This window comes from Mesocricetus auratus, unplaced genomic scaffold (genome assembly GCF_017639785.1).
Source record: "Mesocricetus auratus isolate SY011 unplaced genomic scaffold, BCM_Maur_2.0 Super-Scaffold_6730, whole genome shotgun sequence".
In the NCBI taxonomy this organism is placed as follows: Eukaryota; Metazoa; Chordata; class Mammalia; order Rodentia; family Cricetidae; genus Mesocricetus; species Mesocricetus auratus.
This window is the reverse complement of record NW_024429184.1, coordinates 74,177,092-74,194,047: the sequence shown is the minus strand read 5'-3', so window position 1 is coordinate 74,194,047 and position 16,956 is coordinate 74,177,092. Positions and strand designations below refer to the sequence as shown.

The window sequence follows — 16,956 nt, the reverse complement described above, 5'->3', positions numbered from 1 at the left end:
ATGACAGAGGCCCTCAAAGAGGATATAGGAAAATCCCTTAAAGAAATGGAAGAAAAAACAAACCAAAAAATGAAAGAAATGGAAGAAAAAACAAACCAAAATATACTAAAAATGGAACAAATGGAGGAAAAGATATAGCAAAAATTGCAAGAAACAATTCAAACAGTGCAAGGGTTGAAAACTGAAATAGAGACAATGAAAAAACACAGTCTGAAGGAGGCCTGGAAATAGAAAAGCTGTGCAAATGGTCAGGTATTACAGATGCAAGCACAACCAACAGAATACAAGAGATGGAAGAGAGAATCTCAGGTATTGAAGATATACTAGGAGAAATAGATTCATCGATGGAAGAAAATCTTAAGTCCAACAAATCCCTAACACAAAATATCCAGGAAATATGGACACCGTGAAAAGACCAAACCTAAGATAGTAGGTATAGAAGAAGGTAAAGAAAACCACCTCAGGGGGGCAGAAAACATATATTCAACAAAATCATAGAAGAAAGCTTTCCCAACCCAAAGAAAGACATGCCAATGAAAGTACAAGAAGCCTACAGAACACCAAATAGAGTGGACCACAAAAGGAAGTCCCCTTGCCACATAATAGTAAAACCCCCAAACATACAGAATAAAGAAAGAATATTAAGAGCAAAGGAAAAAGGCCAAGTAACATACAAAGGCCAACCTATGAGAATCACACCTGACTTCTCCATGGAAACTCTAAAATCCAAGAAGGTCCTGGATAGATATTCTACCAACACTCAGAAACCACAGATGCCAGCCCAGAGTGCTATACCCAACCAAACCTTTCAATAGCTATAGATGGAGAAAACAAGATATTCCAAGACAAAACCATATTTAAACAATACGTATCCATTAACCCAGCCGTACAGAAAGTTCTGGAAGGAAAACTCCAACCCAAGGAAGTTAACTACAACCAGAAAAACATAGGCAATAGATAATCCCACCTTACCAACAGCCAAAAGAAAAAGGGGTGGAAATCCATATATAATTCCACCACCAACAACCATTCCAAAAACAAACAAGAATTAGCAATCAATGGTCATCAATATCCCTCAATATTGATGGTCTTAACTCGCCCATAAAAAGAGACAGGGTAACAGAATGAATTCAAAGACAGAACCCATCCTTCGCTGCATACAAGAAACACACTTCAGCCTCAAAGACAAATTACCTCAGAGTTAAAGGTTAGGAAAAGATTTTCCAATCAAATGTACCCATGAAACAAGCGGAGGCAGCAATCCTAACATCTAAGAAACTAGACTTTAAAATAAAATCAATCAAAAGAGATGAAGGAGGTCACTTCATACTCATCATAGGAGAAATCCACTAAGTGCCCACATGAATAAACTGGAGAACAGTTACATTAGAGAATTAACAGCACAGCTGAAAGCTCTAGAACACAAAGAAGCAAACTCACCCAGGAGGAGGAGACACCAGGAAATAATCAAACTGAGGGATGAAATCAATAAAGTAGAAACTAGGAAAACAATACAAAAAAAAAAAATCAATGAAACAAAGAGCTGGTTCTTTGAGAAAAATCAACAAGATAGACAAATCTCCATCCAAACTTACAAAATGGCAGAGTATGAACATGCAAATTGACAAAATCAGAAATTAAAAGGGGGACATAACAATGGACACTGAGGAAATCCAGAGAATCATCAGGTCATACTTTGAAAACCTGTACTCCACAAAATTCAAAAATTTAAATGAAATGGACAATTTTCTGGATAGATATCACTTGCCAAAATTAAATCAAGAACAGATAAGCAATTTAAATAGACCTATAACCCCTATGGAAATAGAAGCAGTCATCGAAAGTCTCCCAACCAAAAAAAGCCCAGGTCCAGATGGCCTCATGCAGAATTCTACCAGAAATTCAAAGGACAGGTTATACCAATTCTCCTGAAAGTTTTCCATGAAATAGAAACAGAAGGGTCTTTGCCAAACTCTTTCTATGAGGCTTCAATAACCTTTATTCCCAAGCCACCCAAAAACACAACTAAGAAAGAGAACTACAGACCAATATCCCTCATGAACATTGATGCAAAAATACTCAATAAAATACTGGCAAATCGGATCCAAGAACACATCAAAACAATCATTCACCACGATCAAGTAGGTTTCATCCCAGGGATGCAGGGATGGTTCGACATATGAAAATCCATCAATGTAATGACCACATAAACAAGCTGAGAAACAAAAATCACATGATCATCTCTGCCTTTGACAAAATCCAACACCCCTTCATGATAAAGGTCTTGGAGAGGTCCCGGATAATGAGAACATAGCTAAACATAATAAAAGCTATACACATCAAACCAACAGCCAGCATCAAACTAAATGGACAGGAACTCAACGCGATTCCTCTAAAATCAGGAACAAGACAAGGCTGTAACTCTCTCCATACCTCTTCAATATTGTACTTCAAGTTCTAGCTAGAGCAAAAAGACAACAAAAGGAGATCAAGGGGATAAAAATTGGAAAGGAAGAGGTAAAACTTTCAATATTTGCAGATGATATGATAGTTTACATGATTGATCCAAAAAACTCCTACAGCTGATAAATAATTTCAGCAAAGTGGCAGGACGCAAGATCAACTCAGGAAAATCAGTAGCCCTACTATATACAGACGATAAAAGGGCTGAGAAAGAAATCAGAGAAACATTGCCCTATACAATTGCCACAAACAACATAAAATACCTTGTGGTAATTCTAACCAAACAAGTGAAAGACCTATATGGCAAAAACGTTGAGTCTTTAAAGAAAGAAATTAAAGAAGACACCAGAAAATGGAAAGATCTCCCATGTTCTTGGATAGGTAGGATCAATGTAGTAAAAATGGCAATCCTGCCAAAAGCAATCTACAGATTCAATACAATCCCCATTAAAATGCCAGCACAATTCTTCACAGACCTTGAAAGAACAATAATCAACTTTGTATGGAAAAACAACCCTATTCAGCAAAGCAACATCTGGAGGCATCACCGTCCCTGATTTCAAGCTCTATTATAGAGCCATAGTCCTGAAAACAGCTTGGTATTAGCACAAAAAATAGACAGGTAGACCAATGGAATCTAATTGAACACAAGATATTAACCCATACATGTATGAACATCTGATCTTCAACAAAGAAGCTAAAAATATACAATGAAAAAAAGAAGCATCTTTAACAAATGGTGCTGGCAGAACTGGATGCTGGCATGTAGAAGACTGCAGATAGATACAAGTGTATGGCCATGCACAAAACTTAAGTCCAAATGGATCAAAGACCGCAACATAAATCCAGCCACACTGAACCTCTTAGAAGAGAAAGTGGATGGTACCCTTGAACAAATTGGTACAGGAGTCTTCTTCCTGAACATAACACCAGTAGCACAGACACTGAGGTTACCTATTAATACATGGACACTCCTCCATTACTGGTGGGAGTGCCAACTTTGGAAATCAGTATGGAAATTCCTCAGGAAAATGGGAATCAGCCTACCACAAGACTCAGCAATTCCACTCTTAGGCATATATCCAAAAGATGCTTATTCATACAAGAAGGACATCTGTTCCACTATGTTCATAGCAGCATTATTTGTAATAGCCAGAACCTGGAAGCAATCTAGATGCCCCACAACTGAAGAGTGGATAGAGAAAATGTGGTACATTTCCACAGTGGAGTACTATTCAGTGGAAAAAAACAATGGAATCTTGAAATTTGCAGGCAAATGGATGGCACTAGAAGAAACCCTCCTGTGTGAGGCAACACAGTCACAAAAAGAAACAAACATAGTATGTTTTCACTCATATATGGATTTTAGAAATGGAGCAGGGGAGTGCCAGCCTACAATCCTACTGCCAGAGAGTCTGGGAAACAGAAGCTTCAACCAATGACTGATGGAAGCAGAGGCAGACAACCACAGCTAAACACTGAGCTGAATTCAAGGAATCTAGTGACAGAGAGGGAGGACTGATGAGCAAAGGGGCCAAGACTGGGCTTGTGCAACCCACAGAAACAGCTGACCTGAACAAGGGGGAGCTCTTGAACCCCAAACTGATGGCTGGTAATCCAGCATGGGATTGGTCATAGAGGCCTAGGCAATCAATGGGGCTTTGGGTAGTAGATCAGTATTTATCCCTGGCATACAAATGGACATTGGGTGCCCATCCCACAATGAGAGATGCTCATTCAGCCTGGACTCTTGGGGGAGGCCCTAGACCCTGCCCTGAATGAAATGACTATGGATACCTCCCATGGAGGGCCTCAACCTCCCTGGGGAAAGGAGGAGTTTGGGGATTGGTGGAAGGGCATGGGAGTAGGAGGAGGAGGAGGAGGAGAGGGAGAGGGACCTGGGATTGACATGTGAAGCAACCTTGTTTCTAATTTAAATTTAAAAATTAAAAAAAAAGCAATTCCTTAAAAAATACCTTTTTTAATTCTCAACATATTTAGGATGATATCACTAAAATAAATTTCCAATAGTCCTAAAAACATAAACTCTTGCATTACAACAGAATCATCACAGCCTACAGAAACAACTGCTGACATAATTCATCTTCCTGGTGAATACAGGCTCAGAGATTCACTTCTGAAAACTTTCAAAGTAATTCAAGAATTAAAGAACAAATATACAAACATAAATACAAATATATAAACACATATATATTTATCATTGAGATGAACACCAATGCTTCAAAATCATAGACAATGTCCAATAGTCACTTTGATAATGCTATGACTTAAGTGCAAGCCACACTTTTAAAGGAATCAAAGATGATGGCATTCTCTACACTTAGAGGTTGTACCCTCTAGGGAAAACAAATCTGCATTGCAGTACAAGCCTCCCAAGAATTCAGCACAAAAATGTTCTGTACACTGTATCAGTGAAGCACAAAGGTGGATTTTAGAAACATAACTAAAATAAGCCCCAGGAACCAGTTTTGTAAGAAACAGAATGCTAATCAAAAAGGCCCAGAAGTTACTTGCTTAGCATATATGAGACTCTAGTTTCATCCCAAACAACAAAATGGGAGAGGGGATAAATACTGAACAGGAATGAGAGGTATTATCTCAGTATCTTGAGGAAATCATTTAATTTCTTCAAAACTGTTTTATTCTCAATGAAGGAAAATAGTGGCAGCTGTACCAAAATTAAAAAATCTATCAACTGCAGTCAGTTTCTGTAAAACACTAGATAATTTTAAGGTACACTATTATTGTCACTAGATATTCACAAACTAAAATGAATATACCCAAGAATTTCTTAAAATAGTGTTAGGGGAAATAATCCCTTAGTCAATATCCAAAAAATATGAGTTAAGATACAGATTTCCATACTGGTACACAGAGAAACCCTGTCTTGGAAAAAATTTACTCACAATTTAAGATCTTCAAAAAATGCTTTCAATATAATTTGCTTAACCATACAGTGTGCTTACACGAACATTAGGGATCTCTATTACAAGGAAAAAGTATTATTGCTGCAGCTAAGAAATCATAATTTGTTTTATAAATTAATGCTTTACATACAATTCCAAAAGCATATTTAACTCATAGTAATAGTTTACCTTATTATTGTTACTGGTACTACACTTTCAAAGACAAATGAGAAGAAGTCTTGTACTACTCAAATACCTTATTTCATTTTCTTTTATAATGCCACAATATTTTGGAAGGTAACACTTCCAAAAACCTGATAAAATAAACAAATCTGAATACTGTATCTGTATTCAATACATACACACACACACACACACACACGTACATATATATATATATGTCAACAATCCTAATACTCAAAAGTGTTAACTTTGTGATAAGAACTTAAAAGAATGAAAAGCCATTCATAACTGCTCTGGATAAAAACAATGCTCTTTCAGCCTACACAGTAAGGCAAGTATAGTGGTCCCTATTCCATCACACTCCCAGACCCCTGACAGACCTTAAAACTACACAGCACTGAACCCTATGGATATGAGTTTTATTTCTTCCTATATACAAATGTCTATGGTAATTTCATTTATAATTCAGGCACAGAAAGCAACTAACAAATGAAATACAACAATTATCACAATAAAGAGAAGTTATTTAAAACATGAGTTATTTGTATCTGAATTTTCCATTTAATATGTTTAGACTACAGTCATCTCCTAATAACCACTGGCTGCAAATTGCTCTGGGTTCCAGTGGGCCACCAGTCAGGGCAGCCTACAATTAAGAGCAAGCCTGTGCTGTGTAAATAACTGAGGCAGCCCACACATCTGCTTCATGTGCAGAACTTCTGATAAAGAACTACATCAAAGCACCCTCCCCTCTCCCTGCAAGACAGCAGGGACCATAGCATTCAATCAAAGAGTGAAAGCAGCAAAATTGGTCACCTGAAGCAAAGACATTAGAACTGCCATAGGAATCACTGAAGAAATGTCAAATAACAAGGAAACTCAACTTTCTGGATTTTTCTGTTTCTCATTCTAAAATGCTGCATGCTCAAACATACTGCACTAGATAAAGGGGTTCTATCACACACACACACACACACACACACACACACACACACACACACACACACACACACACAAACAAGTCATAGAGCTATACTACCATCACAATCCAAAAGAGGTGAGTGCAGAGCCAGAAAGTGGAGTAGTGGCTGCCAGGGGGTGAACAAAGAGAGTGGGGATGGAGAAAGGGTAGCTCTCTTGGTTTCTGGAGTACTGAAAATACTATAAACTGTAGTAATAGCTCACAATCCATAAATACAAACCACTGAACTGCAAGGGCATGATTTTTACAGTACGTGAAGTGAATTTCAGGAAGGATTCTTCATTCTCCCTAGTCACACATGGCTAGTGGCAACCTCCATGGGCAGGCTAGACACACAGAAGGCTTACACTACAGTAAGTCCTGCTAGACAGAACTGCTCCAGCACACCAAGAATCAAGTGAGAACAAGCAGGAAGAAAAATCTAGCAACTCTACCCAAGAAACAACCTATATCTTGGAACTAATAGTGGATTGGGTCCACAACAAACCCAGGTGTGAGGAGCTGTCTTCTACACTCAGGCAGCAGTGAAAGGGCAAGGAAAAAGGAAAATGAGAAGGAATCAAACAGAAATTCCCAGTCTTTCTCAGTCTTCCAAAGCTTGGAAAGGTCACAACCCTCCTTGGTCAGGGCTTCAGCCCAGGCGTCCATTTCCAAGACAACAGTGTTCCTCAGAAAAGATGATCTATCATTTGCATTGAGATCAGCAAAGAACTTAGCAAAGTAAAGAAACAATCAGATTTTCATAACTGTGAAAACAATGTCCCACATTTTTAAGTAAAGTGAAAATGTCTGTAACAAACAACCCCTTACTTATTGAAGACGATGGTTCTGCGAGGTCTCTGAAACTTAAGACTTGAGTCATGGATCTCGTTTTGCAGTGTCAACTGCCCTCAAGTGGCAACATTACATACTGCAGCTTATCAAACTGCTTTTCCCACTGACAATTGAAAACCTATTCAAAGGCATAATATGGATATAACAAAAGTCATTGTGGGGATCGGGTTGGAGCAAAACCTAAATAATCAATTCCAGTTCAGGTGTCTCTAGAAAAATTCCATAAATAAACAATTTATTGAATTAGTGTTTCTGATACTTATCAGCTACATAAACTTTGGCAAGATTTTTTTTCAGTCTCATTATTTTTGCATAAGATGTATAACCTACACCAAACACACACACACACACACACCGCAATGCAAATGTAAAGTATTTGCCCATTAGCATGATCTAGGTTTACTGACACCACAGCAAGTCAGTCTCTAGGGCCGCTGAAACATGCTATCTCTCTTATTGGTCATCTAAACAAACTTATTTTTGTATGTGTTAATTTTCTCTTTCAGATACAAAAACTTCAGACTCATAGAGGTAAAGTATCAGTCAAAAGTCACACTACTAGTGTTAAGTGATGGAGCCAGGATTCTCACTTGGCTTTTCTGAGAACTGGGATCTTTGTAACATACTGTGTTCAATTCTTTGCCATATACTTTTATAAGCCCAATATATAACTTTATTAAATATATATATTGCTTATATGATTGTAGATAGATTGATTGATAGAAAATTCTTTATCAACCAATTTGCTAGTCACATAGTATTTTGTTTCCACAACAACATACAAGAGATATTCAACTCATACAGAGGTAACAATTGTTTGGGTTCACATTTCTGCTTGTTCCAGCCCAGGGTTGGTTAACCCTACTGTTTTTAGGCTTGTGGTAGGAAAAACCATCTTACCAGCAGTACATGGATAAACTTACAGGTACATATAGAAAGGAAAGGCAAAGCCTAAGAGTCCCACATCTGTCTCTGAGAACAAGCACCAACAACAAAATCTCTCACTAGGCTTTGCTATTTGGAGATTCCACGACCTCCCAGCAGTGCTGTGGACTTGGGAACAAGCTTTTAACACTTGGGCCTTTAAGGGACATTCCAAGCCCCAATCACAGAGGCCAAAAACAACAAAAGCTTTACCATGTCAGAGGGTGAAATATTAGAGACTTTCCCACTGAAGACAGGAAAAAGACAGACAAACATTATCAGTCATATTACTCAACATTCGTCAGGAGATTTGGATGAAAGACAGTAACAAAAGAAAAACAAGTCAACATATGGAAAGAAAAGACCAGTTACTTTCCTATTGCCTGTGTACATCAAGGAAATGTACAAGGCATGATTACTGATTTTCAAAAATTACTATTCATGCTTAAGATCACTATGCTTGAATATGATTTATTTCTGTTAATATCAACAATAGCTGTCTACTTGATGCCATAAATTGGAAATTTTATACTCTCAAAATAAATTGGCTATAACAAAGGCATTACAAAAAAATAAAATACTAACGCAAAAAAAATATTTGCCCATTAGAATAGGATCAAAGAAGAGGATGGCAATATTCTCAACCTGAGGTCTGCTTTTGAAATCAGTATCTATCTGGAAAAGAAAATTCCTCAGAAAAAGCCATGAGAGTATGCCCATGGCCGAGGGCTCTAAAAACAAGATGTGAAATCTAACAATTACTATTTAGAGTACGTGTGTATACACATCTACCAGATAAATCATTTACACTAATCCAATACTAGCTCAACCAATTCTACCTTTCTAATACAATGAACAAAAAATAAAATAGCAAACTGGAATCTTACACAGCTCAGCCTCCTCTCCTTGTAAAGGGTTTTAAGAATTACAAATATTAAAATAAGTTTACAAAACAAACTATTCTAAAAATACAACCCAATGAGCTTTTCCAAACTTCATACTAGCAGAAACTCCACAATAAATAAAGATGCCAGGGGAGGAGGATGGTGGTAAATGACTTGGTAGTTAAGAGCACTGGCTACTCTTCCAGAATACTGGGCTTCGATTTGCAGCACCCACATGGTAGCTAACAAGGGTCTGTGACTCCAGTTCCAGGAGAGCTGATGGCCTTTTCTGGTCTCCCTTGCATAGACAGGGTTATATAGCCACACATGAGGGGAAAAACTGTCATACACATAGTAAAATAAAATTTTAAAGAAGAAATAAAGATGCCAATTTGTATATTTGTTTAATTTAACAACTAAACCTAGCTGGAGAGATGGCTCAGTGGTTAAGAGCACTGGCTGCTCTTTCAGAGGCAGAGGACACAGCTTCAATTCCCCGCACCCATACAACAGCTCACTGTAACATCAGCTCCAAGGGAACCAATGCCCTCTATTGGACTTAGTGGGCACCAGATCTGCATACACGCACACATGTAGGTAAAATACCTATACATAAAATAAAGATAAACAACTAAACATTTGATGTGGGATGTCCTTCTGTATGCTGCAAATATGGATTGCTTTTATTGGCTTATGAATAAAGCTGTTTCAGCCAATGGTCAGGAGAAATAGAGCTGGGGGGAAATCAAAACAAAGATACAGAAAGAAGAAGGTGGTGTCAGGGAGACACCATGTGGCCACCTGTGATGCTATATTGCTTATGATCTAATAAAGCTTGCCTGGAGATCAGAATGCAAAGCTAGCCACAGCCATAGAAGCAGGGCACTAGTGGCACCCACCTTTAATTGCAAGACTGAGAAGACAGAAGCAGATGGATCTCTGTGAGTTCAAGGCCACCCTTGGCTACTTGAGAGTGATTCAGTCTAAAAGAGAAACAGAGCTCATGCCTTTAATCCCAACACTAGAGTGAATATAAGGAATTCAGTGCAGTCTCAGGAGCAGTCTGAGATTTGGTAAAGAGCAATGCAGTCTGGAGATGCAATCTGAGGTTCAGTGAATCACCCCTTTGGTCTGAGCACTGGTAGAGGTGAGAGCTCTCTAGTGGCAGCTGCTTTGCTTCTCTGATCTTCAGCTTCAATCTCAATATCTGTCTCTGGGTTTTTATTATTCGTGTTACAGCCGCCAAAGGAATAACATCCTGGAGCATTACCAGTAAGCCACAGCCTCATGGCAGTACCCAGATAAGTAGAAATGGGTTTATTTATAAGAGAAAACTAACCAGTACAAAGCCTGAGCCATTGGCCAAACAGTTATATTTAATATTAACCCTCAGAGTGTTATTTCATAAGTGGCTGCAGGGACCAGAGTGGAAAGAAACTGGTCCAGCAGGACCAGACAAAACAAAAAAACATTCAACTTTCTACCTGTTTTCTCTCCTCACTCTGGCCCCAAGGATGCTCATCTACCTCTATACCTTGCTCTGATTATTGGACTCCCTTTTCTGCTTCACACAATATCCACCACATTTCTCAATCCATGCCCCAAATGGAAGATTGTCTACTATCTTTCCTGTAGATTCTAAGGTGACTTCCATTCTTAGACAAGCAGACTGGTATATTACATTCAGATTATGGAAGTTACAATGATCAATACAGCTGTTATAGGGTTTATACAAAGCTTCATTTACATCTACCTTTTCAGCCTTCCAGAATCCCATAAGCATTTCCATACACTTCCTGCTTATCTCCTTTGTCCTGATGTTTCTGTCCCCTGGCTCCAACCATACCCAGCCTTATCTGTACTCAAATATAGCAAAGTTAAACCATTCCCAAAAAGAGAAGATGATGTTAGCTAAGAACCGAAGGCCCATAGTTAGAATTGACCTTTAACCACTTAAAAGTGGGAAGAGACTGGTTGAAGAAGGAGTGAGTAGGTCCATACTGGGCCACCACACAGTTCACAGAGACTTGAGCAGGCCAGCACAAGCATTTTGTGCCATCAGTCAACCGATGCATTGTGTACACCTAGGCTAAACAGATATCAGACAGTTCACATACTACTGAATTGTGACTCAAATGATATGATTAGTCTCTTGTGCTATGTACTGCAATTCCAACCTTTGCATTGATTTGGAGACCTCAAGTAGGATGTCCTGCAAGTCAGCAACAAAGAAGGGCAGGATTTATATCTCCCATTAAAAAGGCAAAAGAATTAGCCTCACTGTGGGTGGCTGACACTTCAGATCCAAGGATTTACATTTGGGGAACTAGTAAGCACCTCACATGTAAGTCAAAACAATTTTCAGAGTGTTAAGCCAGTCAATTAGGAAGGAACATACTTACATCAATTGAAGAGATTGTTCCTGTTTCAACAGCAACACCGCTACCACGAAGTTTCTATTACAAAATAAATGACTTATTACTTAGTTTTGTTTTTTACTTTATCCTAACTTATCAGCTCACAAAAGCAACTGGATGAATTTTATTATCATTTTCCCTACTCCTACTTTATGAAGAACATGAAGATGATTTAGAAGTTATTATCCTCCTCCAGATAATGGACAGACTACTAAAAGCCAAACAGTAGGCCTATAAGCACAAGATAAGTTTCATAGGTGAAGCTATCAAAAATTTCTGCTTCAATATTTGCTAACAGGATGGTGTTTTCAATCAATGACAGCTTGTACTATCACTGCAATAGTTTTGGCACAGCTTTTTAAAATGGTTGCATAACAACAGGAAAAGAGCAATGTCATCAAGTAATCTCAATATTCAACATCACAAATGTTACATAGAAATTAACAAACGAAATGTAATGAAAGATATCAAGAGAAAATTGGTAACGAATTGGGGGGGGCTTTTTCTTATCCATACCTATTAAGTATAAGGTAAAAATTGCCATTGTAAAGTCAAAAAACAAAACAATGTAGCAACTGACTTGGGCATTTAAAAATGTTTTTTCACTAGAAGCATGAAATTATGAACCTTTTATGAAGGAAAAAATATTTTCAGTGGGAAAAGACTTTTCACATATAGTACTAGTCAAGACATTTGAGAAAGACAGCAAATAAACTTTCAAATAATCCTACCTTTCTTTATACAAGAGATTTACAATTTAATCCTGATAAAAGGCTATGGAAGAATTTTCTGCCTATAGCAAGAAAGCCAAGAGTGATCAGAACCAAGCAGCGGCAATACCCAGACTCTGAGAAGCAAGCCAGACTGTGCTTGGGACCTTCAGTAGGCGCCCTACAGCAGAAGAACAAGCAGAGGATAGGTATTAAGCCACACCGACAAAGACAGCATACTAGAAAGATACAGAAAGGTCTTAAAGAACACCCACTCAACACTAAGAAGTACAACTCGAATGAAAACTGTTCTAGTCTCTGAAATACTTCATCCACTAGTGATGAGTGACGATTTCCCCCCAGTTGCAGGACACAGTTACAACTGTGTAAGCATTAAATAGATGTTAATCACGTCAGGAGTGTCAATTCATCTCTGAGGCGCAAAATAAATGGTACTGCACAAGTAGTTAGAAACTGCAGTTCTTCCATATCAGGCTCCACTTTGTGAACTCAGCTGCAGCTGCATCTGCACCTTACAAGAAAGCTAGTGTTACAAGAAAGAGCCACAGCCAAACATTAGCTGGAGCTTGGGAATCCTGCAGGGGTACAGGGAGGAAGAACTGGAAGAGCCACAGGGGTCAAGGACACAGTCCCATAGAATCAACTAACCAGGCTCTCAAAGGGGATGACAGAGACTCAGCTGACATCAGGGAGCTTGTATGGGTCTGACCTAGGTCCTCTACATACACATTATGATTGTGTAGCTTGGTGTTTCTGTGGGACTCCTAACCACGGGATCAGGGGCTATTTATATTTCCTTTGCCTGCCTTTGGGACTCTTCCTCCTACTGGGTTGCCTTGTCCAGCCTTGATATGAGGGAATGTGCCTAGTCTTGTTGTAACTTGTTATGCCAGGTTAATTGATATCCATGAGAGGTCTGTTCTCTTCTGAAGGGAAACAGAGGAATGGATCTTGGGAGTGGTGAAAAGGTGGGAGGATAAGGAGGTAGGAGGGGGGACTGGGAGGAGTGGAGAAGGGGAAAACTGCAGTCAAGATATAAAAATATATGAAAGAATAACTAGAAAAAGAAAAAAGCTAGCATTAAGGTATAATGAGATTCATTTAAAAGGACACTTAATTTTAAAATGAAAAATGGGAGTATTTTAGCCTGCTTTTAGCAATCAGCCTGGTAAGTTTTTTAGTGTGTGTGTTGGGAGGGGGACAGAGTGGGGGAGGTGGGCAGGGCCCCTTTAGAAGGGAACATAGTGAACAGGCACAGGTAGTGCTCTTAGTGGCAGCAGCTGAGGGCGTGTCCTGTCAGAACTTCAAAGGCAGGCCAGTACAAATGCCTGAATACTAACACAGTTAAACAAGCTAGTCTAGTTATACAACCAAAGGGGCATAAAAGACCCCACTAGAAAATCTCCAGAGATCTCCTCCCCGAAATCTGTATTTCAGATACAAATGTTGGTGGTTCAAATCCACAGGCCAAGGCAAACGTGGATGTCTCTGACCCCAGAGCCTGTGCACATGCTGTCTCCCCATGTGCCATGTTTTCCTGCATGGATGCTTTCTGTGAACACTCACTGATTGTTTCCTGCTGGTCCTTTCGGCTCTCCAAGTTGCATAATCCTGGCAGCTGCCTAGAAGGAAGGTAAGTCCCTGACTGTTCAAAAGCAAGGGCAGAAAAGCACAAATGGCAGGGAAGACAGAGGTTTGAGTTGTAGTTAGTTAAAGAACAAACAGTAAAGCATGTCATCACATCAGCAATAGGTAGGCCTACTTAACAAGTACAAAGTGGAGTTACTTTAATAAAACATCTTTTGTAATTTAACATATTTACCATAAATAACATATGAGAACATAGATTCTAATACTATATTTCTTTTAGAAACTTTAGTTACCTGTGAACTCAGCTGAGTTTTTATCCAGTTAAAATAGTAATTTAAGTCACTGCCTTCCATCAATTCTTTGCCCCAAGCTGCTAACTTGGCAATAATTCTTGCTGCCTGAAAATGAATAAGAAACATATCTGAATGCCAATCACATCCTATACCTTAAGAGCCCCCCTTCCCAAGTGGTTTTCATAACATTTCATTACTCCTGGGAGGGGGGGGACACAAGAGACTCATTTCTTAAAACTTAATTTAAAACAAAAACATCAAACTATATTTTAAAATATTTCTTTTAAAATGAACAAAAATTAACTGTGCTTTAAGAAACCACATAGCATTCCTCAGATTATTTTGCATTTCAGAATAAGGTTTGGAGCCAAGGAGGTGGCCCACGCATCTACAATCCCTGCACTTCAGTACTAGAGAGTCTAAGACAGGAGATTCAACCATTTGAGATCAGTGTGGGCTGCACAGTTAAGAACCTGTCATCTAAAAGAAAAAATATAAGATTGGGGAGTCACTTTAATACCAGCAAAACTTTCCTAAAACACAGCTGAAGGCTGGCAAGGTTTCTAAGAAGGTAAGGGTGCTTACTAACAAGCCTTACAATCTGAATCCAATCCCCAAGTCTCATAGCTGCCAGACGTTCTCCCCTGACCTTGTGCACTGTGGCACAGGAGCCACACACAAATAAAGTCACAGTCAACTGACTTAAAAGGATTTCCATTTGGAACCCAGGGACTGAAATGTATTAGCTGCACATGCATAAGCAAAAGGGAAATAACTGGGTATGATACCTGACATGTATACCTCAGCATAAGCTGGGAGTAACCACAACAATCAATAATACAACAGCCTGACTCTCCATTTGAAAACTTAACCAAAAGCAATTTAAGAAGATATTAGGGACCCCAGAAATATAGTTCAATTCCTAAGAGTATTTGCCTAGCATTCAGGAAGCCCTGTGTCTTGCATCACAAAATGGGTATGGGGAGCCAGGCGGTGGTGATGCACACCTTTAATCCCAGCACTCAGGAGTCAGAGGTAGGCAGATCTCTGTGAGTTTGAGGCCAGCCTGGTCTATAGAGCAAGTTCCAGAACAAGCTCCAAAACAATACAGAGAAACCCTGTCTTGAAACATACACACACACACACACACACACACACACACACACACACACACACACACACACACAAAATGGATGGGTGTGGGAGCAGACTCCCAGACTGGGGAGATGGGGGCAGGAGGACTAGTTGCTCGAGATCATTTGCAGCTATTTAGATAGTTGGAGGGCTTAAAAAAAAAAAAAAGCTATCTGGGGTCTGGGAACATAGCTCAATGGTAGAGGACTTGCCTAATGTGTTCAAGATCCCAGAAATGCAACGTCAAAAAAGTTGATCTGGCTATATCTTTATTATTAATAATGATGCTTTAACTATGTATATATCAACTTATGATACTATACGGAATTAGACAACAAGACAATGGAAACAAGCCTCTCCAACCGGAAAGAGAAAAATAATGTTTTTTTAAGCATTATTCCTAAAAATTGTAGCTTTCTTTTGACTTTGCTTTTTGGAACTTTTTGTTCTGTTTTATTTTGTTTTTTGTTTTTCAAGACAGGGTTTCTCTGTGTAATAGCCCAGGCTGCCCTGGAACTTACTTTGTAGACCAGTCTGGCCTCAACCTCACAGAGATCCACCTGCCTCTGCCTCCTGAGTGCTGGGATTAAAGGCCTGCACCGCCACCACCTGGTGGAACTTTTTAAAAATGTCTATAACATATAAGGTATGAGTAGAAAAACATGCAAATCTAGCTGCACATAGAAGTGGGTAGGAAAAACCACACTTGCATGGAAAAATTTCACTGACAGTGGTCCTTCACTTTACAAGGGAAGATGTTTACTGAGGCTCCAGCAGCCCACTCTACACTGGAAACAGGAAACTTGCTTGTGTAAAGACCCATTCTCTCAGCCTCTTTCTCATCTTTTCAATAATAGCATGAAAGATTCTTCAGTTGGGGTTCCAACTATACCTCTTAAAAGCTAAGTTTAAAACAAGAGTTTCAAGATAATAAGAATAATCAATTAAAATAAAACACAGTAGTTATTTCAAATCAAAACTTAAGTTCTACATAGTCAAATGTGATTTTCTTGCTGTAGGCAATCTTAAGCTGTTTGCACATGTACACTCACCGTGTACACTGAAGCTAAGGAACGCATTCATCTATAAAATTTCATAACTGCATCAGACCAACACTTGCTCCATCACTCCAACAGCTTCGTTACTCAGCACCAGTAAGGAAAGTAGCTATTCCTCTGTGGAAAGGCAAGTTAGCAAGCCAAAACCAACCCAGGTTTATTTCTTGTGTACGCCAGTGTAAAGGAATAAACTCCCTTCTTATATACTGCATGTGCACTATGGACTGATTATGAAATGTCCCCCACAGGCTCATGTGTCCGGTCTGTCCCAGCTGGATGAACCATTTGGGGGTGTTCTATAACCTCAGGAATGTCACTTGGAGGGAGTGGAAAGTCACTGAGGGTGGGCTTCAAGTTTTATGACCTGGCCCTGCTTTCTCTGCTACTGCCATAGAGCCACTCACCACTAATATGGGTTACGATGCCTTAGAACTCTGAGCTGAAATAAACCCCTTCTCTCTGACCTGCTTCTTGTCAGTTATTTTGTCATAGTAACAAGAAAAGAATAAAATATACATAAAGCCATGTGATCAACT

The 16,956-nt window shown here is 39.1% G+C and overlaps 1 protein-coding gene and 1 long non-coding RNA gene across 4 annotated transcripts in view; one reads left to right on the top strand and one right to left on the bottom strand.

Annotated features, from left to right (window-relative positions):
- Atp6v1h (ATPase H+ transporting V1 subunit H) overlaps positions 1-16,956 on the bottom strand; it is an 88,872-nt gene that overhangs the window by 61,069 nt on the left and 10,847 nt on the right. For 2 of the 3 annotated variants that reach the window (XR_002381394.2, XM_005085931.4), the window contains exons 6-7: positions 14,229-14,333; positions 11,600-11,653 (exon numbers count right to left, since the gene is read on the bottom strand). Coding sequence is in view for 2 of the 3 variants with exons in the window: in XM_005085931.4 (XP_005085988.1) it covers positions 11,600-11,653; positions 14,229-14,333 (159 nt within the window). In the remaining variant the exon portion in view is untranslated. The remainder of the gene's footprint in view (positions 1-11,599; positions 11,654-14,228; positions 14,334-16,956) is intronic. The other variant, XM_013125126.3, reaches the window with a different exon arrangement.
- On the top strand, positions 10,100-16,853 carry LOC121138799. The gene is made up of 3 exons (XR_005875661.1): positions 10,100-10,138; positions 13,812-13,978; positions 16,669-16,853. It is a non-coding gene; the product is annotated as an uncharacterized LOC121138799 (long non-coding RNA).